This window comes from Arvicanthis niloticus, chromosome 5 (genome assembly GCF_011762505.2).
Source record: "Arvicanthis niloticus isolate mArvNil1 chromosome 5, mArvNil1.pat.X, whole genome shotgun sequence".
In the NCBI taxonomy this organism is placed as follows: Eukaryota; Metazoa; Chordata; class Mammalia; order Rodentia; family Muridae; genus Arvicanthis; species Arvicanthis niloticus.
In genome coordinates, this window is record NC_047662.1 from 74,626,122 (window position 1) to 74,650,465 (window position 24,344).

Below are 24,344 nucleotides of genomic sequence, written 5' to 3' on the forward strand. Positions count from 1 at the left end.
CTGAATTCCCCATATCACTAGGAAAGCAAGATTCAGATTTAAAATCACTTCTAATGATGATGATACAGGACTTTAAGAAGGACATAAATAACACCCTCAAAGAATTTGAGAAGAACATAGGTAAACAGGTAGCAGCCCTTAAAGAGGAAGCACAAAAATCCCTTAAAGAATTACAAGAGAACACAACCAAACAGGTGAAGGAATTGAAAAAAACCATCTAGGACATAAAAATGGAAGTAGAAACAATAATGAAATCACAAAGGGAGACTACCCTGGAGATAGAAAACCTAGGAAAGAGATCAGGAGCCATAGACTGAAACATCACCAACAGAATACAAGAGATAGAAGAGAGAATCTCAGGTACAGAAGATACCATAGAAAATATTGACACAACTGTCAAAGAAGCCATCTTGAGCCATATACCCTGACAAGAGACTTGATTACAATAGCCTACAACAGCTGAGCACACTCTGATAACATCTTGTTTTAGATACCTAGGATTTTCCCTTGGGTGTGTGAGACTTAAAGGTGTGTGACTTAAGGGTGTGACTTAGAGATCAGATTTAGAGACAAGACCTAAGGGCATGACTTAAAGGTGTGACTTAAAGGCATGGCTTAGAAGTGAGACATATAAAAGGTGAGAGGCAGACTGAAGAAATTATTATTAGGTATTAGGTACTTGGCATTTGGAGGAAGAACTTGGAAGTAGTAGGCACTTGAGACTTGAGAGAGGCAACTAGGAATTAGACACTAGTACTCGAGACTGAGACTTGGAAAAAGAACTTGGAACTGGGAAAGACTTAGAACTAGGAACTAGGGACTAGGAACTCAAGACTTGGGACTTGGACTAGGAAGAGAGACTAAAGAATAAAGGGGATTGAATCACACCCTGTCTGGTCTCCATTCCTCATGTCAGTCCTCATTCTCTCTCTTGCTGAACCCCGACCCGCCGACTGGAGCAGCTTGGGGCAATGCAAGCTTTAACAATTTAGCCACCAAGCCTTTTGGCAGTGAGGGTTCCAATGTTTGACCACAAGCATGGGGTAGTGCAGTTCTCAACACAGCGGTCTCTAGAAATTGGCTAAGTTTTAGAGGCTATGCTTTGTACTTCCCATAATTTCAGTTAACTCAGTCATTCTGGATTTCTGATGGGGTTGAAGACTTATAATCTCATAGCCAATCCCAGCTATTTACTTTGAGAGAAAAGATTTGAGAGGATGGTTTTCAGCTGACATTCATTCTAAAGCCAAGAAAAAAAAGCCTGGTTCAAAACTAAGTCTTTTAGTTAGGAGAGATGACAGAGGCTCTGCTTAGTCAACAAAATGATGGACTGGGTATTAGGTCTATCTTGTACCTTACTGACACAAATTGGTATAGTTATGCTCTAATTTTATTTTAAGAGAAAAGTTTTATTTTAACAGTAAGGGTGATATGTAGCAGTAGCTAAGGTGGGAGGAATAAGGAGAGGAGGAGCTAGGTGACCAGAGCTGGCGGGAGGGGGAACATGGAGGCAGATGTTCGAGTGTCTCTGCCAGTCAAAGATAGTTGATATATGTAGGTTGGGTATTGAGTTACACTTCGGGTTGTATGGGCATCTTGTTATTGAGCATTACCAAACTTATAAAACCTTTGATTAACATTAAAAAATTGTGTAAAAGCAAAAAGGAGAAGGGAGCAAGGGATAGGAGTTTTTTAGGGAGAGGAAAGGGGATGGCATCTGAAATGTAAATGAAATATCCAATAAAATAACTTAACTACGAAAAAAAAGTGCAACTAGGTAAATTAATGTGTCAAATGTAAAACAAAATACTATTCATAATTCCCCCACTTTTTTATCATTCAAAAAAAAAATCACTCAATATCTTCTGGTAGCTCGATCCTAAGAGCAGAAAATAGTTTAAATGGAAAATATCATGCAAAAAACCCTACATACAGTTGTTGGTGTCTGTGTTAATCATCATCTACTGCAAATAGAAACTTTTCTGATGAGGACTGAGAGATGCATTCATATGTAGGTTTAATTAGATATCAGTAGCTACTACTTTAGCATTATGACCATTTAACATGATAATAATAGGTTCCCCTCTAAGGCCTAGTTTTTCATTAATTAATTTATTTATTCTCTTTATATTCTGATTGCAGCTTGCCCTGGCTCCTCTCTTCCCAGTCCCACACTCAAAAGCCCCAATTTCTATTAATGTCTCCCTTTTTCCTCAGAGAAGTTACCACTATGTCCTGGGACAGCAAATCTCAGAAGGGCTAGGCACATCTTCTCCTACTGAGGCAAAATAAGGCCATCTGGCTAGGTGAAATGGATCTAATGCCAGGCAGCAGGACAGAGATAGGCCCATTCCAATTGTTAGGGAACCCACATAAAGCCCAAGGTGCTTGTCTACTACAAATGTGTAGAGGGCCTAGTTCCAGCACCTGCATGCTCTTTGGTTAGTAGTTCACTCTCTGTGAGCCCCCATGGGCCCAGGTTGGTCCTTGTACTGCCCTTGACCCCTCTGGCTCTCTTAATCCTGTCCTCACAAGACTCGTGATCTCTGCCTGATGTTTGGCTGTGGTTCTCTGCATCTGTTATTATCAGATTTTTAAGAACACAAGAAATATGGGAAGAAAAGCCAGAATTGAATACAAAACAAAACAATAGCTCCGTGAATTTATTGTTTTCCCATGAATCACCAATTCAATAGTAATAGTCCCTAATAAAAAAGACTTAAGTGAACATAGTTCACAAGAATAATTATCAACATGTTCAAAGAGTTCAAAGGATTTAAAGAAGTGACAAACATTTGAATAAACTTAAATAGGAAAGGAATCAATTGATCAAAGCCCTGGAAAATACAAATAACTGAATGAAATAAGGAGGACACTGTATGATACAAAAATAGAATTTAAGACAGAGAAATATTGAGGAAACCCAAAACTAAAATGAAGCTGGAAATGAAACATTTAGCAAGTCAAATACACAGTTCAATGGAAAACCTCAACAACATAATCAGTAAAGAAGCTAGAATATCAGAGCTTCATGAGTAGTTAGATAAATTGGTTCATGAAAACTTGCAGATTAAAAAATAAACAAGGTCTTTGGAACACAATAATAAGACCAAATAAAAAATAATGAACATAGAAAAAGGAGAATTCTAGGTCAAAGTTACATAAAACAAAATCACACACACACACAAATTCGTTATCCAGATATTAGGCCCACAGAACACCACATCAACAGTGGTATCAGAAGAGAAACTTTCCACATCATTTTGCAGTTAAAACAATAAATATACAGAACAAATTAATAGTATTTAAAGCTGCACAGGGAGTTGAGTCTAAATAAAGGCCCATCAGTAAGTTCTCAATGGAATACTTAACATCCAGAAGATTGTGGAAAATTATGATTCAAATCCTGAAAAAATGTATGTGGAGTCCAGACTACTTTACCCTGCAAAAACATGTGTCAGCCTTTGGCAGACATCTAAGGAGACAGCTATATCAAGCTCTTGTCAGCATGCACTTTCTGCCATCCACATCAGTGTCTACCTTTGGTGACTGTACCTGGGATGGAGACCCAGGTAGAATGGTCTCCAGGTGGCTCCTCCTTCAGTTTCTGTCCCACACTTAGTTTTCACATTTGCTCCCTTGAGTATTTTTATTACTCCTTCTAAGTAGGACTGAGGCATCCACACTTGGTCCTTCTTCTTCATGAGCTTTATGTGGTCTGTGTGTTGAGTCTTGGCTATTCCAAGCTTTTGGGCTAACATCCGCTTATCAGTGAGTAAATACCATGTGTGTTCTTTTGTGATTGGGTTAACTCACTCAGGATGATAATTTCTATTTCATTTCTAGGTAATTTCTAGGTAAATTTCCATCTATTTACCTAAGAATTTCTTAAATTTATAAGAAATTGCTCAACATCCTTAGTCATCAGGGAAATGCAAATCAAAACAACCCTGAGATACCACCTCACACCAGTCAGAATGGCTAAGATAAAAAACTCAGGTGATAGTAGATGCTGGCGAGGATGTGGAGAAAGAGGAACACTCCTCCATTGTTGGTGGGATTGCAAGCTGGTACAACCACTCTGGGAATCAGTATGGCAGTTCCTCAGAAAATTGAACATAGCATTACCTGAGGATCCAGCTATACCACTCCTGGGCATATACTCAGAAGATGCTCCAACATATAACAAGGACATATGCTCCACTAAGTTCATAGCAGCCTTATTTATAATAGCCAGAAACTGGGAAAAAACCCAGATGTCCTTCAACATAGGAATAAATACAAAAAATGTGGTACATTTACACAATGGAGTATTACTCAGCTATTAAAAATAATGTTTTTTTTTCCTTTTTCTTGAATTTGACATTTTGGAGGTGGGTAGGTGGGTGTGTTACTAACAATGGTGGTCGACTAGAAGGATCTATAAGGACCTATTAAACACACCACTTGGTATTTCAGGGGTGAAGTTTCTACCTAATGTTAATTAAGATAAAAAGCATCCTCATTTTAGACATCATTCCATTTATCCAGACTGAATATTAAGAAAAAAAATGAGTTGAATATCAGCATTCATCTCTTCCTTTGCTGACTACTGACAAAGTGACATGCTGTCTGTCTCAGGTTCCTGATATTATGACTTCCCTATCATGATAGACTGATTATACCATCAACCTTTGTATTGAAATAATCTCTTATTGTCTTAAGTTCTTTAATCAGTATTTTGATACAGCAACAACAATAAAACAGGCTGGCATCAAATGTGATTATGCATATGAAATGAATAATTTGAAACCTTTCTTGCTTTTAGTGTTTCTTTGGAGAATTTCATTGTTATTCTGAGGGGTCTACTCACATTTATTTATGTATGTATGTATGCATTGCATGCATGCATGTATGTATGAATATATGTATGTCTTAAGACAGATTTCAATATTTTTTTTGTTCTATACATTCAGTGATTTAACTATCTCCTATATCTGAATGGGTATTTCTTTCCCTAGGTTTTCCAGTATTCCACAATTATTTTCTTGAACATGCTTTCTATACCTGTACCATGAAGTTTTGCCATGCTTCTGTATCTACCATTCATAGCTTTGATCATGTCATGGCATCCCACAGACTTTGAATGTTCTGTTTATATTTCATTATTACCATATCTGATTGTGTGATTCCTCTACCTTATGATTAACGCCACAATATTTTGTTCTTTATCCATTCAATGTATGAGGCTTTTCAGAGATTTTTGTCTTAATATTAATAAATTTATTTATTTTATGTGAATGCATGTTTTATGTGTATATATATGTCTGTGCACTAAGTGCATGCTTGGTGCCTGGGGATGCCAAAAAGACTATTATATCTTCTGCAACTCGAAAAGCAGCTAATACCCTTATCTCTTGATTCTTCTCTCTAGCCCATCCACAGAGCTTTTTGTGTTACTAATTTTTTCATTTCCAGTATCTCAGCTTGTAGCATTTCTATATCTTTATTGAATTCCACATTTATATATTGTATTGACCTCTTTATTTTCTTTGAGACAGAATTTCACTGTCTGTCCTGGAACTTTATGCAGTTCAGGGTGATCTTTAACCCAAGAAATCTTCCTGCCTTTGTCTCCCAAGATCTGGAATTAAAGGTATGCTCAATCACATTCACACCTGACTTCCTTAATTTATTCTCCTGTGTGTGTGTACTTCTGAATAATTTTCAGGTTTTTTTTTATTTCTTTGTGAGTAGTTTTTCCTTTAATTTTTTTCTCCATAGAGAATATTTTGACCATAGTCTTTCCCTTAACATTTCTCAGATCTTCTCCACACATTCAGTTTCATGTTCTCTTTCTTCTTTCTCCCACAAAAATGAAACTCATAACATGCAAGTAAAAACACATTAGACAAAAAAGTATAAAAACAAAATGAAATAAAAGCTCTCAAAAACAAGCAAGCAAGCAAGCAAACAAGCAAGAAACCATGAGCCCATTTAGTGTTGCCCAATTACTCCTGTGTAAGAGGCTTACCTATGAATATGGTTGATATATTCAGTGGCACTTGATTAGAGAAGACAGATTTTCCAACTCCCAGAAAATAAAACTTTTTGATTAGGAGTCAAACTTTCTGTCATACTGATTGGTATATTTTAGAAATTATTTAGAGAAATTCTATTACATTTTGTATAACCTTTTTCATAATAATTTATATCCTTAAGAGTCTATCCTAAAGAAATCCCCATTTATAAGTTCTTTGCATGAATGACTGCTAGGGTAAAAAATGTGAATTTTTAACAATAATTTAGATAATTAGATAAGTGAATTATTATATCATTATATTATGTGGCCATGAAAATGTGTATATTATTATGCACTGATATATATTAAGACATTCAAGACATATAAGTATGTAAAAATAAATTGTAAAGTAATACATGTAGAATAATTCCATCTAAGTAAAAATAACCTCTACCATAAGTGTTAACATTGATAGGCTAGCTACTGAGAGTATTAAGGTAACAGAAAAAATTGTACATTTTTGTGCTTTTACAAATGGGCTGGAGCAGTGGCACACATCTCTAATCAAAGAACTTATAGAGCTGAGGTAGGAGGATGTGAGTTAAAGGCAATTCTGGGGTACAAAATTTGTTATAGGTCAGCCTAGGTATTGAAATTGGCCCAAGACAGGCTGACTCCACGACAGGTTACAAACTATCAGTTCAGGAGATCAGGCATGACTTTCTACTTCCCAGAACTGGGCAAGTCAGTCACTGGAACAACCACAGGCTGTGTAAAAGGGACCGTCCCCTCACCAGCTTGCTAAAAGGACAGTTAGCCAAGCTTGAGGCCGAGAGGTCAGGAGCTACTCCTCCTTGGCATGAAGCAAAAACAGTCAAGAATGCTTGAAGCAAAGCCCTAACCAATCATAGCATCACCCTGACTCCCAGAGATAAAACTCTTCAATCAAGATATTAATTACCACCCCTCCCTAATGTTCCTCTTTTTGGCTTTAAAACCGAACCTGTGAATTCAGTCAGGGTCCTAACATCTTGATAAAATTGGGCCCGTGCATGCAGGAATTTGTTCAATAAATATTCTTTACTTTTGTATATTATTTGAGACTGGGGTATCATTCTTCATTGATTCACGGACCCTAACACTATAAACCACATCTTAGAACAAACCAAACATGTACATTTATAAGTAGCACACAATACAGATCCCATCATACAAATACAGCTAATTATATCTGAACTTAGAAGTAAGTTGCAAAATACCAGGTACATCTAATTCTAATCATTTTCTAGGATATACCTTTTTGTAGTCAAAGTAGTAAAAAAGAACAGCTCATATTTACAAGGCAAAGAAAATTGGCATAAAAATTTTGGTTGCAGTCTGATAGCTAATATACTACTTTAGTAAAAATAGTCTTTGTGGACACAGTGGGTTTTATTTTGACTCTACAGGATAATCTAATACTTTAAATCTTTAAACCATGGTTGTCTAAATTTTTGACTTTGCAAAGCTACATTGGACAGCAAAGAATTGTCTTAAGCTACGCTTTCAACATAAAAACACTAAATTGTCACTTTCCCCAAAAAAGTGAAAGAAAAAAGGGGCCCATGTTTAATTTTTGTGTTATCTGCCACCAAAGACAAGTAAGTAGTCTTTACATAGTAATCCTGGTTATGGGGATTACTGGAGAGTTTTTCAAAAATATCAAGTCCATGTGAATAATGCATGAAATAATATATATTCATGTAATAAACCTATATGTAATGAAATTTCTATTTTATTATTTTAGTAGAAAAGAGGGCTTCATGAAACCAGTGACATAGCTGACACTGTATTTGAGAAAAATGATGCTCTTGATTTTACAGAAGCACCTGAAATTCTAAATGAAATTCTAACTGCAGTTGAGGATCATTTTTCTTACCAGGTGACAACTCTAGGTTAAGCTAAGTTGACAATAAAAACTAACCTGTATAATATTCTTTAAATTATTCTATCAAGTCTGCACAGAAGTATATTAACATATTTTTCTAAGAATGTGCATTGGCATTGTATTCCTTGAAAATTAATGTAGGCGAGTCCATCCCACAGGTGACAACACAATCACTAGGCAGATGGTCTATAAGAAAGCCATTGCATAAGAAAGTCACTAAAGGTGAGCCAGTGAAGAAGCTGGTGAGCACTGCAAGGTGTTTCCTGTCTCCATGTTACTGCCTTGAGTTCCTGTCCAGACTTCCCTCAAGGATGGATTATGATCTGGAAAAGTAAGCCAAATAATGGCTTTCCTCCCCTGAAGTGGTTTCGGTCATGGTCTTTATGACAGCCAAAGACAGAACAACTTAAAGGGAAATAAAATCATCTATGAAAATGAAAAAAACCTGAAATTAATATGTGTCCTATCTTTGATTTTTCCCTATTTTGCCTTTCTTATTTTCCTTTGGATCTATTTATTATTTTATGTTGACATTTCTAGTCTTTTAAAAAAATGAATAAAATATATTAAGAAAATAGAACTGCAAATATACCCCAGAATAAACAACAATAACAAAATGGTACTAAACTTTACCTGCTCACAGAATATTATTTTGCTTACATTTGGAGATGCATAAAATGGCTTGTCTTTGAGTTTTCTGTAATTTCAGTTTTAGCCAGAACATTTATTATTTGAAATATTTTATTGATACTTGAGTTTTCAACTTGAAGACATATTTTTTTCCCTAGAAAAACAGACCAATATTAACCCCCTTAGTCCCCAAGCCCAGGGAATAGGGGCGCTGACTACGGGCATTGAGATATTAGAAGAGGGGTGGGGGAAAAAGTAAATTGATAAGCCTCTGACGCTGTGTCTTCACTGCATCCAGATGGAATTCCAGGACATCGGAGGTTTGGGCAGTTGAAGACATATTTTTAACTAATTTAAATTTTCTAAAAATGTTATATCTGCAAGCCAATTTTCAGTATCTATTCCTGGCACAAATTTTGTATTTTACACCATAAATAATTTGGTCATGTGTTACAAATTATAAATTCTTTTCAGCATTTGGTCTTGATACAACTATCTTACTTCTGAAAAGTAAGTAAAGTCAGAACAGTTAACATCAACAATCCTAAGGAATTCCTGGATTTGGTTATGATTTCATCTTTTGCACCTTAGGAAGTTCACAGCCTTGATGATGATTTACACAATTTCATCCATCTTTAATGCTTTTCTGTATGGGTTTTCTTGAGGTACCATGTAGCTTTACTTCATTAAACATGAATTTTGGGTGGGAATTACAAATGCTTCTAGTTTACCTGCTACTTGCAGGCATCATTAACTACAACAGTTATGTTGACAATGGACAAAAAAATTGATCTCATCTGTTTTTCACAACATTGTATAAGCATCTTGATTCTTTCTGCTTCTTTTATTGGTACTAGAGAATTCCACATAAATTAATCAGTTTTTTATAATATTCCTTGCCAAAAAATAAGGAAAAGCAGTCATCTACATACTTTTCTTTAAAAAAAAAAAAACTTCCAACCTGTATACTATTTTCTTTAGCAGAGCTGGAGACATTTTTATTTTGAGACATTGTGGAAATTTTGCTGTGATTAAAAAAATAAATAAGAGGCTATTTTTACATTTGTTATGAAATCAATTGGCAGGAAAGGAGAAATGGAGGTTTGGTCCCTTGCATATATGAGTTGCTGATGTAGTTGGAACTGGAGGACTGATTGTAAAATACAGAGGCAATGCAGAGGTGTGCCAAGGTATGGAAAAATCCTTAATAACTAAGTAGTATTTAACTGTCTTCTAAATAAGAAAAAAAATTTCTATCATTTGCAATGCTATGTTCAAACATATTCAATAACCATCATGTTTTTCTTGCTGAATCAGCCATACTACATGTAGTGTCACATGATACCAACTCTACTACCTGCCCTTGGAATATAACATACTTTATGTCAAAGTCTACCATAAAACTGATACCATGTGTATATACAAATAGTAAAAATACGAATATATTTAGTTTGCATTACAAGGCATAATGTCATCTATAAAGTTCTCATTCAAGAAACTATAATCTTAGCCAGGTGGTGGTGGCGCATGTCTTTAATCCCACCATTTGGGGGACAGAGGCAGGCGGTCTTCTGAGTTCGAGGCCAGCCTGGTCTACAGAGTGAGTTCCAGGACAGCCAGGGATACACAGAGAAACCCTGTCTTGACACCTCCCCCCCCAAAAAACCCTATAATCTAATTTAAAAAATATCATAAAATATCTCATAATGTTTTAAGTATGTTATAATCTTATATTGGAGTATAGTCATGGCTCTCTAGACCTGCTATCTCTAAATTTTTTAAATAATCTGAAGATGAGAAATGCTTTCATCTTCTCTCACTATGAAGAAATCTGGAGGAACAAACCATTCTGCCTTATTCTACCTCTTCTGAATATAGAGTAAAACGTTTACTTCACATAACAAGATGCTATATTATTCTATAAGGGATGTACCTTTTCTTTTTCACTTAGTTTTGATTCTCTACTTTTCTGCTATCCTTCTTGCTCTTCCCTCCTTCATATAAAAAAATGAATGCCATATTCATCCTTAGCTGTTCTCTAACGTTTTAGTCAGAGTGCACAACTGGAATCAATCCCATTTCTTTAGGCACAGGATGACAGCTAAGGGCACAGCACATACCAGAATTTCGAACTGTGACCTTCAGCCTTATCTCAGCAGACAGAACAACATAATTCTACTGCAGTGAAGGCTTTATCAAAAGATAGCATCTATTTTCAGAATGGAGAAATAACTCAACTTCATTTTATTTAAAGATATTTACTGAGCCTTTATTATATTTTAGAACATTGATTCCAAATAAAAGAGTTTGAAATAACCCATGTATAACCCATAGTTTTATCAAAGCTTTTAAACAATAAACTGTATTAGAAAAAATTTAAGTAATGAAAGCCAGGTATCCAAAATAGCATCTGTTTAACATACAGCTACAAGAAATAATTAGTTCACCTTCTTCAATGAAACCACAAATTTGAGACTTATGTGTGCTGCACATGTATAGAAAGTTTCAGTTTGGACCAGCCATGCTGCTGCTGGAGTTTAGCAGCTATATGATGCAAGCATGCTGGACTGCATAGCTCTCACCATAAGTGGTGAGGTTTTTTTGCATGTTTCATCTTCATCTCCATCATCACGATGACATTTCCTTCACTTTATACATAACACTTGGGAGAAGAATTAAATTGAATCAATTAATAAAATTTGTTTAAGGTCATGGTACACTTTCTAATTTAACTAACATCAGGTGAGTAGGTCTAGCTCTTAGAATAACAACAGATACTGCTTTTATCTGTAGTCAAATGGATTTTAAATTAAAGAGTTAAACATAACATTCTGTTAGACATTTGAAAGCACTGCACTTGTACATCTGCAGCATAACTGATTGAATTCTATAGTGGATTTTTTAAAGGATCAAACTTATTTCAATTTTCAGCACATGCTTTTGAGAGCTCTATTTGTTAGCTCGACACAGAATCTAGAACCTAGAATCTCAATGGAGAGGAATTGTCTATAGTGAGTTAGCTTGTGGACACATGGAGGGGTATCTTAATTAAGTTAACTGATTTGTGAAGAAAAGTCCATTGTGGGAGGTACTATCCCGCAGGCAGGGAATCTTGAACTGTATGAGTGGAGAGTGACCAAGCAGAGTAAAGGTAAGCAAGCAGGAAATATGTATACATTTTGTTTACTTCTCATGACTATAGATATGATGTGTTTTCTGCTTCAAGCTCTGGACACTGTGACTTCCCCACAATTATAGATTTGTAAGATAAGATAAACCTGGAACTGTAAGATAAGATAAACCCTTTCATTCCTAAATTATCCTTTTCAGGATATTTTATCATAACAACAGAAATGAGATTAGAAAAATTCTGCAGCTGAAAAAAAACTTAACTGGCTAACAAATGTGTTCCTCACCTGTGTTTTACACATGCATGCTTGTCTGTGCATGCACACACCACACACACACACACACACACACACACACACACACACACACACTGCTAGTATATTTCAAACACACTGATTTCAGAGAAAAAAATTTCAAAGTTTTGCATGCATGTATTTTTCTACTTTATCTGGTAAATTACTGACAAAAGATAATTTTGTAATTAAAATACTTTTTCTTTTTTGGTGACACAAGGGGTTACATTCAAAACCACCATTTGAGATTATGCAATGTTTCACTACAAGAATAAAAGCAGAAAACAATTCTAGAAAGAATTTCATCAAATTATAGCAAATATATGGGTATGGTATGGCTTAATCCTGAAATTAAAAGAAAAATTTAAAATAGGCCCAAGACTAATAAGGATAACAGGGCCCTCTGATTCCCTGGCCTAAGTAGTTAAAAATGCCAGTCAGCAGGTCTGTTAGGCCAGGGCGCAGTTAATCAGTCACAGAGGATGTGGAGTTACAGGACAAAGGCCTGTTAAATCATCCTAGGAACTGGCTGGCCATGAAAGATAAAAAAAAAGTATGCAAGGACATCCTTGAAAGAACAGAGATATGGCTCAGGCATGTCCAAATGAGTAATGGACCATCTGGTGTTCTTCCACCCTTCCCCTTTTTTTGGGGCCCATGGTGTTCCAAAAAAGTCATAGTTCAGGTTTTACCAGATGTTCTGATAGCCTAGATAAGCATCCGTCCACAGAAGCTGTACTCTGCCCTGCCCTGCTTACACAGCCTGCTGATGTTCAAAAATGTAAAACATGTAACCATGCAAAAATCTTCCGCTCCCCACAACCCTTTCCTATAAAAACCCCAAGTTTCTGAGCTTCGAGGTTGACTCGTCTGTCTCCTGTGAGAGATACGGGTCAACTTGGAGCCCTGCCATTAAACTGCCTCATGTGCTTGCATCAAGCTGGTCTCTCGTGAGTCCTTGGGTGCGTGTCATCCTGAGACTTGAGTGGGGGTCTCCCTTTGGGGGTCTTTCAAAATCATACTTTTTCTGGCTTTTGTCTAAGAGAAAAACAGATCACTGTTTTGGAGACATTATTATAAACACATCTAGCCAATTTCTGTCTCCTGTCTCATAAATGCCCAAAGAGAGGTCAGGTTTTTCATTATCTCTCTTCCTGTAAATGAGAACCTGTGCCAGGAAGCTATATATGAGGATGTAGATAAAACTGAGGGGTATATGAACACCTTATGGACATGCCAACTGAACTGATTCTGTCTCTGTTCTCTGTGCCGTCACGTAACAAAGCCTTGTGATGAACATAAATGGTACAACAGTTCCAGGAATCTACTCTACTCCTGGTAGACGGGCATACTGCCTTCTTTCTCTTAAACTCTATAAAACTTCTTTGGAAACCTATCCTCCCTTTGGTCTATGAATTCACTTTTTAAATTTATAAATCAAATATCTAGAGACAATGTCATGAGATGGCTTTGCTAGTCATTGAGTTTGCAGGATCCAAACCTTCCCTTCCCTAAGTTATAGAAACAGTCATTCTCAAGGATGCCCAACTTTCCTCACATCATTGGTGTGTTAGGCCAGAATCTGCCTTCCAAATTCAGATCCAAACTTAAGTATAGTTCTTGTTTCCCTTTGTACTTTCCTTTAACTTAAGCCTCATCATTCCTTTTTGCCCCTTTCCACTTTTTGTGAGTCCAGGATGAAGTATGTGCTGGAACACTCTTTCTGTACCATGGGACTCTGAATTTGTGCCTAGGTAAAGACTCAGGAAATGACCAGCTTCCAAAGGGGGCTAGCACTTTCAGATGGCTAGACCATGTGAATCCATGGCAGCCTACCATTTCCTGGAGCCATTACATAGATCCACCAGGAGCCAAACAATAAGTTGCTATGTGTTGGGCCAACAGTAACCAGAAGTAACCAGAAAAGGGAAGGAGGCTGTTGTAGCTGTATAGAAATCACCTAACTGTGGAGGTCATCTGGAATGCTGTAGGGGCAAGTGCTGGGAACTCTGGTTCTGCAGCATCCTAGTGCCTGTTCTGTCTAACATCTCTAGGCTGGTTTTATTCTTTGGCTGGGACAGAGTGCTATTTGTACTCTCAAAATTGTTCCATACTTTTTGCTTACTTTTCTTCTGCCACACAGTGCTCTGGTTGTCCCCTGTGTTTGCTTTCGCTTTCCAGTTGCTGTGACATGGACAGGGTCAGGGAAAAGAGCATCTGCATACCATCTCTATGTTCATTTAGACGTCTTTCCCTGCTGTGTTCTGTATTTTCTAGATTATCGGCAATCAAGTTTAAGTAACATGTGATAAATAAAAGTGTGACTTTTAAAAAATCAAGGTGCTCTCTTTAAGAAATATACCCTTAGCACTATGATGCTTTCTGCTTATCTAGACTGAGGAATATCAAATGAATTAGCTGATTAAAACTTTGGGAAAAAAAGAGGTCAAGAATGAATGTCTAAAGACAATATTAGAGGTACAACACAGTCAAGATTCCCCACATGTTAGATAATCTTCAGAAATTGGTTTCTTCCCAGCTCTCAAGATTCAACGTTTACTCCAGACATTTAACAATTTATGGTAGATCCAGTATCAGACTCAGAGTGATGTTGATGAGCATGGTTAGAGTTGATTAGACTGATGTTGGTAGTCTGCTAGGCTTCTTTTTTTCATGATGGCACATGAAAGAAAAGAAGATACAGGATTAAAAGTCTTATCACTGAGAGCAGCTAGCTAGCTAGCTTGACAGGTTTCTCCTCATGGTTGCTTAAGAAACAAGGAAAAACATGGAAACTTGCCAGATAATGCTTTGGAAAAGAAGGCAAAGAAGATAAGAACTGTGTAATATATCTTTTTTTTTTTTTGTCCTATAGATAGGTAGCTGTTCATCTTTAACGAAGATTCCTTCAGACTGAATTCTTGTGCACTGGTAGCACTTAAATCCACATATGTTAGAAAAGAAGTGCCTGAGATCGTTTCACACTGGAGCATGGCCTGAATATAAATCAGGCAAAAGAGAAAAATGGACAGTAGATGGAAGTATTACTTTTAATATCATTTTATAATCTATGTTTTGCAAGGGACAAAACCCAGCAAATGGATTGAGGTTCTTTGTGTATCATTTGCTCAACCTAGACATATATGGGAGTTCTTTATTGACCCAGCATTTCAGCATGCCTCTATTCCAGGGACACTCCTAAGATGCTAATGGCCTCTTAGAGGCCATTACTCATGCATAATGATAAGAAAAGGTCTCAGCCTCAGGATACCAGGGCTCCCTCAAGTATATCTTTCCTTTCTGCCATTGCAGGAGACAGGTATTGACCAGACATGGAGACCAGACATGGTGTATACTTCTTGTTCTTTCTAAGATCTGAGACAGAGAAATGGTAATCTTGGACAAATTTCTGAATACCCTGAGAAATACATTTAGATCTTCTAGGGACTCATTCAATCCTCTGACATAGTCTAAAAGAATGTGATATTACTCCCAAATCAGATGCTGATCCTCACTGAAACGATTTTTATAGCCATACAGGCCAGATAGATGAAATGAGTAGAAAGAGAAGCCCTGTATCGGGTGAGGTTCAAATCAAAAGTAGAAAATAATTTCTCAATTGGGACAGAAGCAGTCACATAGGATGATCTTCACTGGGACCTTAACTGGCTTGTGGGGGACGGAAGACAGACTTTTTTTTTATCTTTTAGAGAGGACAAGAGAACTCACTATACACCCTTAAATTATTCTAATTCTTCTCAGGTTACTGTGAGGCTCTTAAGGAGTCATGGCAACCCTTGTAGAAAGACTGAGAGTGATTTGATTAAATATAGGAACATAGACCTCTTGTTCTGAGATTGCTTTATAACTCAATCTACTCCAAACAGGCAGAAAGTGAAAAGGATTCCTTTGTACTTTGAACACACTCTAGACTATCTCCTTAAAGCTACTACTAAAATCTGTTATAACCATGAGCAATATTTAGAAAGCAGTGAAAAAAAAAAAAACAGAAAAAGATAGCCCTTGTGACTTACAGTAATGGGCTAAGAACCCAGCAGAAAGGAAAAATGGTTGTTTCAGGAAGTAGGCAGGATTTGGACATTCGGCTAGAACAAATAAGTAAATTTCAGGTAGGAATCTATATATTAGGCTAGAAAAAGAAGTAATTTCAGACACGATTCTAAATTTTAGGCTAGAACAAGGAAGTAGGCTTCAGACATGAAAATGAATTTGGGCTAGGACAGGGAAGTAGGCTCAGATACTTTGGTCATCCTGATAAGCCCTTAGAAACAGGGATCACAGGAATATTCACATACTTGTTTTTAATGCCTTGCTTTTTCTTTGACTGTTTGCATTTATTGTCTTGCTTGTTCCTTGACTATTTGCATTTATTGTATTGCTAGACCCTTAACGTAGAACTGACCTTAATACATGCATATAATTAAAATGATATAAAAGCACAAAGGAGGAGGGGGGATGTGATAGGGAGTTATAGGGAGGGGAAATGAGGAAAGGGGATGACATATGTATTGAAAATAAATAAAATATCCAATAAAAAATGGTTGTTTCCCATTTTTATTGTAAATTTCCACAGTGTTATTTCTTCATCAAAGGGATTGTTGTAATCAATTGCATTAGTATATTAACTAGGCCAGAGTTAACTTCCCTACTTTACATTGATTGTTACATGGAGTCAGAAGGGACACAGTAGGACTGATAAAGCCTTACAGAAGTATCTTAAGCTTTCTCTTTCTAGTATTCCTGGCTTCACAGGTAGAAGCAATCATGGATATTAGGATGGGTATTTTCAAACTTGGATTCATATAATGACATCTAGGATTCTGTGGCACTAACCTTTGGCTCAGACTACCCTAAGAACAGATTAACAGACACATATAAGAATTTTCTTAGTTGTAGGGGTGACAAATAAAACCTCTAGATTACCCTGCCCCTCTTACATTGTGACATTGCTGGACCTGAAATGTTGTCCAGCAATATGATTATATACCTTCCATTTTTTATTTCATTTCTAGGTCTAAAGGGTATCATTTGACTTAATAAAAAGCTCACTAAAATACTCAAAAGGATTTAAAAGCTCATGGGTTTAGATATTCCTACAGAAACTTAAGCCAGTACTTGTGCTGTCATCCAGATGCAATTCCTAAAAATTCTGTTAATGTTTCATCTGATCTATAAAATCTACAAGAATAAGATTCAGAACGTGTCAGAAATCATCACGCAATTAGGTGAAAATCTCTTGAGATAGAGCTCTTGCTGTTCATGGTGGAAAGGGGTTATCCTGTATTATAGTGTTAGTCGTGATTCTAGTAATCTCTGCATCTTTTATACTAAAGAGCTGTTTTAATTTTTATCTCCTGGTATTTAGAGTCAATCTACACACAGATGGTTCTTTGACAATTTAATTCTATCTATGTCTCCTTGATCATTCTTCAAGGCTTGAACAGAAACCCTAAAACCACTCTGTGCTCAGATTATTTGATGCTCATTAATCTGACTTCTAATGCTTTTATTCTTTCTCCCTTAGACTTTTATGAAGGTACCAAAGACCCCCTGTTCTTGCCATAGTTAGTTATGACACAAATAGAACCACTGACAGAGTGTTAGTTTCCTCAGAAACACTCAATGGAGTGGTGTTCCAACTGTCACATCTAATGAATCAATTCACCTCAGTACATAGAGATTAGTCATTTTTAAAATTCTTTAATAATATGGTTGCCTTTTGTGGAGAGAATTCATAAGAATATTATATAGAAACTGATCAGTGAGGTTAGTGTTGGAGATCCCCCTGCCCCCAAATAGAATCACTAATTTTTTTTTCATGGCTAATGCTTGAAATGGCCCTGACCCTGTTAGGAATTCTGTTCTTACCAGAGGTAAGAAATGTCAAAAAGGTCTTTCTTCTTAATTCTATTCTGCTAAATGGGCACCCCACCATGGAAACTCTATGAGGATGAGGGTCTAGGCCCAGACTCTAGGAACTAGTTAGATCCCGGATGAATCCCAGATAAGGAAAAGTACCATAGCTAGATACTAAGCATGGCAAATGTCCAGCATCTTCCTCAACACCCGGACCTGAGACAGAGGCCTGGAGGGCTTTTTCTTCAGCTAGCAGGACCCTTCTTTTCCAGATGACAGGTCCAGGCTGCTTAGATATGCTCAAGGCATGTTCTGAACATATTTACCTGAAGCTGTGGTCCCATCAGCTGTCCAGTGTTTAAATGACCAATCTAAAATTGGGAAGGGAGACCTGACTTATACTACCAGAAACATGTGCTTTTATAACACTGTTGACATACCAGTTTTCCTTTCTTTGTTTATGCAGATAAACCTAAATAAAAGGAAATGGGACCCATCTCAGCTTGCTAAAACCACTTACAACCCCTTACCCTCTATGTAAAAGTGATTTTTGTTCCATCCTCTCATCTGTACTGTACATATCCCCACTTCCCCTGTGTGTGTGTTTATGTGTGTGCTTCTTTAATTATCACAAAGGTTGTTATCTGTTGTCCCTTGCTGTGTCTGAGATTCTGAGATTCTTCTTGTCTTTTAATTCTTTAACTGGCTCAGAAAATGAATAAGATTAAGACCTAGACCTACATAACAACAAGGACATTATCAAACATAAGAGATATCTGCATACCTCAGATGGGCCAACTAAACTGATTAGTTCATTTCCATCCTCACCTCCATCCATTTATACTCATAGATCAGTGCATTGCTCAACTCTCATCACAGAAATTTCTTCTTAAAGTAGATGATAATAAGCACAGAAACCTACAACTGGACAATGAAAGAGAGTGTGGGACTTTGGAGAACTCAGTCTTAAGTAAAATGTCTTTATCAAACCATTCCCTTTAAGGCTCAGGAATCTATATGAAAAAAATTAGGAAGATTGTAAGAGGTAGAGATGATGAATGATTCCAAAGAAACACTATCCTCCAGACACAACAGGACTCATGCATATATAGACTCATAGAAATTATGAGAGTAAGCATAGGGCCTGTGTGGTTTAAGCTAGAGTCTCAGCACTGAGAGGGAGAAGTGGACACAGGGTCTCACCTCTAAACAAGAAGGTATTTACAGCTGCTATCTATTGGCAATGAAAAACCAGTTTTCTCTAATTCTAGTGCAGTGTCACTGGGTACATCAATTGCACTCCAGAGTCAGCCCCATTTCCAGGAATGATTGATTCTCTCTCTCTCTCTCTCTCTCTCTCTCTCTCTCTCTCTCTCTCTCTCTCTCACTCTCCCCCCTCCAACACACACACACACACACACACACACACACACACACACACACACACCTTCCATGGCTCACTTATCAGCTTTATTTCATGTGCCTGGATACTTCTTTGAGTGAAATTAAATTTTTGTAATGGTTGTGGTTATCTAAGTTTGACTGAAGTAGAGTGAGAAAGATGTGACTGACTTGTGGAGAAAAGACACATTACACCTGGGATTGTGACTCTAGATTTCTCTATAGATGGAACCCAGATGGAAAAAACAAACCTAAGATCCAGACATGTTGTGGCATATTTTCCCTGCAAGTTGGGAGGAGCTAAGGTGGGAGGCTTAAGGAGAGGATGAGGAGGAGTAAGGAGAGGAAGAGAAGAAGGAAGAGGAGGAGCTAGGAGAGAGGGCAGCAAAGTAGGAGGATGAAGAGCCACACAGGTATGGATACCAGTCCCAGGTAACAACTTATATTTAGGTTGGCTAACTGGGAAACACCTCTAATTGTATGGGCGTATTGTTATTGAGCATTACCAAGCATATAAAGCCTTTGTTTAATCTTTAAGCATTAGAGTCTCATTTTCTACCAGGCCTGCATGGATGGCGGGATGGTCTGGGCACAGCCCAGCTTTGTGAAAATTGGCAGAGCCATCTCTCACGCTGGCATCTTGTGAGTGGCAGGGCCAGTGTCTCTGATCACCTGAGCAGATGGCCTGAGCTAAGCAGCGGTGATAAGCCACCTCTGCTTGTGGCTGCAGGCCTAGGCCAGTCGGGAACATGGAGGCTGATTAAGAAAAGCCAGTTTGAATGCCAGCGATTTAAATAATTACTTCAACAGACAGGCTGAGCAGTTCATGAGGTCATTATTGCTTTGGGACATTCTTCAACCAGAATATAATTGGGACCCTATTAGTAGAGTTTTTAGGGTCAGAGTCTGGGACCCCACAGCTCTTAATAAGCCATATTCAGCCACACATCCTCAGTAGGTCAATTAGTCAAACAAATAATAGTTAAAAACTACAAGGGGAATTATTCAATAATGCCACATTGGAAAGAGAAATAAGAAGACCTAGTACACAGGTCGACTATTGTGTCTCTACCATGAGGTTTTTACCTAGTAGACCACAAAGTGAAGCAATTAAGTAGTCTTAGTATATGGTGCCATGCATCATCATTGCCTCGTCTTCAGTCTTTTGAGCAAAATGGTCAACAAGTTGATAGCAGTATACAAAATCTCTTTCAGAGAAATAAACTTTCCCTCTGCTGGAAACAGCCTTCAGATGTTTCTTTCTTCCAGCATGAGATTCCTGGATAAATTCCAACTACACATAGTCTATTATTTGAATAGTCTGATCAATGAAAGGAAGAAAACTTCCTCTGATCAATGAAAGGAAGAAAACTTCTTTCTATGGAAGAAATTATTAGCTTGAGGTTGAGGTTAAACTGACAGGGACATCTGCCCTCTTGACATTGTCTGATATCTAGAGTTTCTGAGAGCAACCGCATCTCACATAAAAAAATCTTAAGGAGAAACTTCTTTGAATTCAGGGTTTCAATAACATAATTTACACACATTACAATTACTTTGATAGAAGTAGTGTGTGAATTTGCCTCACTTGGTGTCTTAAACAAGCAGTGTGGTAAGATTCTTCCTTGAAGCAAGTGTTTATAAAGTGAGAATATATGAAGAAGACACATGAAAAGGAAGTCAGGAGTAAAAAAGAAAGGAGGAGAAATGGCAACAGCAATGTTAGCCTTAGTGGTGATGCTCAAACATTTACCATCACTTAAAAACACAAAAACTTTTGGGCTGAAGGAGAATACTTAGCCTTCATCAAAACTATCATGCATGTTGAGTGCTAGCCTATCATGTATTGGTTAGATCCCAATCACAGCATAAAACACTATTGTGGTGCATGCCAGTCATTCCAGTGTTCAGGAGCTGGAGGCAGGAAGAAGAGATGTTCAAAGCCATTCCTGGTGCATACAGCATCTGAAAGTAACTTGGCATACGTGTGATCTTGTCTCAAAGCTAAACCAAGCCAAATGAATCAAACTGATTAGAGAGCTGTCAAAATGCATGTAGAAACAACAGGTGTGGGAATTAAGAGACCCAAAAAGGAGGATCCGTGTAGATGTACTTTGGAAGAATCATTTATAATCATTAATTTAATTTTAAGTAGTATAAAAACCATTCTTTCCATCAGGTAGTTCGGTAATGATGAAAGTGTTTTTAGTTTGGATGGATACAGTGGCCACCAGCCCCTGCTGGCTACTGAGTACTAGAATCTAGCTATCATGACTGGGAGGTTGAGTATTAATTTTAATGAATTATAAGTGACTTTCAAATAGCCACTAAAAGCAATTACCTTGCTTAAGTGTACATGTGTTTTACTATTACATCTTTCATAAATAATTTTATAAATATTTTGAATTCACAAAATGTCCACATTCCTCAGCAAGCTAGCTTCTGGAATGAAGTGGTGGACTTACCCTCACCCATAGGAACGTCTTCTTCTTGTTCAATGGGGGAAGGAAGCAGAGGCTGCAAAGGTTCCATGTTGATGATGAGCTGTTTGTTCAAGGAGTGAAAGCTGCGACTCTGAGTAATGTTGACTCTAAAAACAGACAGAAGCCAAATAAATGTCGTGTCTGCTACAAAGGCTGGCCCCTCCTTCTCAGTGGCTACCTAAAATGAGAACTACCTCTGGACACATAAAGAGATTGATGCCATTAGTCAAAATGTCACGACAGTTTAGATACCAGGCTCTCCTTGTCATTAAATTTCTGACAAGAGTCTATAATGGCTATTCAACTCTGTAAAATAAACGTCCCCAGGTGTCATCAGATGAAGATATGCTGGGTGACAACATAAAATTTTTACATAGACACAGGAAACACACCACGAAGTCTGCTAGCATGGAATCAGACAGATAAAAAGGCAAGTGGCAGTATCTCAGAGTCGTTGGACCACCACCACAAATCCTGCTTGGACAGAGGACACAGATGATCTGCAACTGTGAGCTGTTTTCATGTTGTCAGATGTTTAGTGTTTAAGATTTCCATTTGTGCCCCCCTCCTCAGACAGCTATGAAACCCAGTTCTGGTTCTCCCTTGGAAAGGCATGTACACAGCAGGAGCTATGACAAGTACCAGATGACGAGGTACCTGTTGGTGTTTTATTAAAACTATGGATGGGCAGTTGGAAGTCCATTTTCACCGGTGTCAAATGTCTCTTCCTCGAAGCCTTCCCAGTTTGTTCCTTTTATTCCCCCCTTTTCACATACTGCTCTCTCTTCTTTCATAACTCATCACGTTCATTACTTTTTCAGTCAGCAATTTTTTGTACTAATCAGCCCCACTGTGATGAGAGTACTGGCCATTCTTAAGTGTCTCAGTGTCAGACTCTATATCATCTTATAGGCTTTTCAGGTCCTAATCTGAAGTAGACTGAGTACAATTTTAGCTTGATATAACCTGGAATTTCAGATTGCCAAGGATTTTTTCAGGCTGGTCATTTCTGTTAGGACTTTCACGGGAAGACAAAGAGTAGATGTCTATTAGCATCTTGAATTGGAAACTCACAGCTGACGCTGGCTCCATCGGAAAATTATTGGGACGTGCCTTGTGCCTTACCATAGAGCCATTTCTTCCTTTATCATTCTAGAAATGAATGTTGGAACTGATGATTATATATTACATGATGTGTTTGTTTTGATGATAGGTAGCTCTCCCATTAAGTAAATCACTTAAGTGATTAAGTCCAGAAGTAAAAATTTCACTTTTTTAAAAAAATATGAGACACGTATTATGAAATACATTCTGTGCCATCTATTTTTCTCTCAACAGTTTTCATTTGAAGATGATGAACATACTGATGATCCATTCATGACTGAATTGTACAACAACTGCTTGGTTCTGGGTCAGACTGCGGTTTCTAGGGTTGCCTTCCCAAGTATAAGTCTATTTTAGTACTAGATAAAAGTGGGACAATTTGGCCCCTATATACAGATTCATGCTGCTTTATTGTAGTAGAGGTCTATGGCTGATGGACATGCCTAGTGTTAGGTAGATGACTCTTGAGGGCACTACAAACCTCAAATTTTAAGTAACATGACAGAGGTCACAATTTTTCCAGTAACTACAAAACTCAGATAAACCCAAAAGAATTTTCTGCAAAATTCCAGAGCTCTAAGCCCTAGGATAACTTGATAACATGTGAGAAAGAGCTAAGAAAGTTAATGGGATAAATGGAGATCTCCCACCTATTTTTAAATATCTATGGTTTAAAATTAATGTTTTGTTTTAAATCTCATTTACTGAAAACATTTTCAGGAAAAAGAGACAAAAATATAATTTCTATTGCGGTGATACCTAAGAGGCAGGGCATCTGGATATGATTCAGTCATGAGAGCCCTCATGAATAGTCTAGAGTTATTATCAATGTACTCTGAGGGCCAGTGGGTTGGCTCAGTAGGCAAAAACGCTATACCTGATGGCCTGATTTTTTTTTTTTTAATCTCATGGCCCCATAGAGAATGGAAAAAACTGCTTCTTAAGTTGTGTCTCATATTGCAATATATCCCATAATGAGTGCACACTTGCACTTGCCTCCCACACTCTCTAAATGCATGAAAAACAAATAGAACTCCAGGGCAGTCTGTTTTTCCCCTCCTTCAGTGTCAGACAAGCAAGACATTTCTGCTTATGGGGAAATCATTGCAAGACATCATGTCTTTCAGTGTTTCAGTCATGGGCTTTCCATCCTCTACAACTGTGAAGAATAAAATTATGTTGTATACAAACTACCCAAATACAAATACCCAGAATGCTGTGGTATTTTGCTATAGAAACTTAAATACACTGTATCTTCTATTTCCTTTAGACTAAAAATTGTCTCCTTCTTCCTATTTAGAAAGGTTGCAAAGAAGAACACTGACAAACGTTCATTTGAAGCAAATGCTCATTGGCACAATGGCTAAAGATGAGTATATAATAGAACAAAATCTGAATGGCCAGTTCAATTTACATACTGCCTTATACACACTGCTCATCTTTTGGTTTTCACAGTGTGCCTATAAGTCAGGTAGCATAAATATTATATTTGTACTGAT

General features: G+C 37.3%; 1 protein-coding gene across 7 annotated transcripts in view; it reads right to left on the minus strand.

The window, feature by feature from the left end:
* The window catches only part of Frmd3 (FERM domain containing 3), a 185,033-nt gene that overhangs the window by 17,343 nt on the left and 143,346 nt on the right, over window positions 1-24,344 (minus strand). For all 7 annotated transcript variants that reach the window (XM_076934765.1, XM_076934766.1, XM_076934767.1 and 4 more), the window contains one exon: window positions 21,724-21,848. In XM_076934765.1, the coding sequence (XP_076790880.1) occupies window positions 21,724-21,848 (125 nt within the window). The remainder of the gene's footprint in view (window positions 1-21,723; window positions 21,849-24,344) is intronic.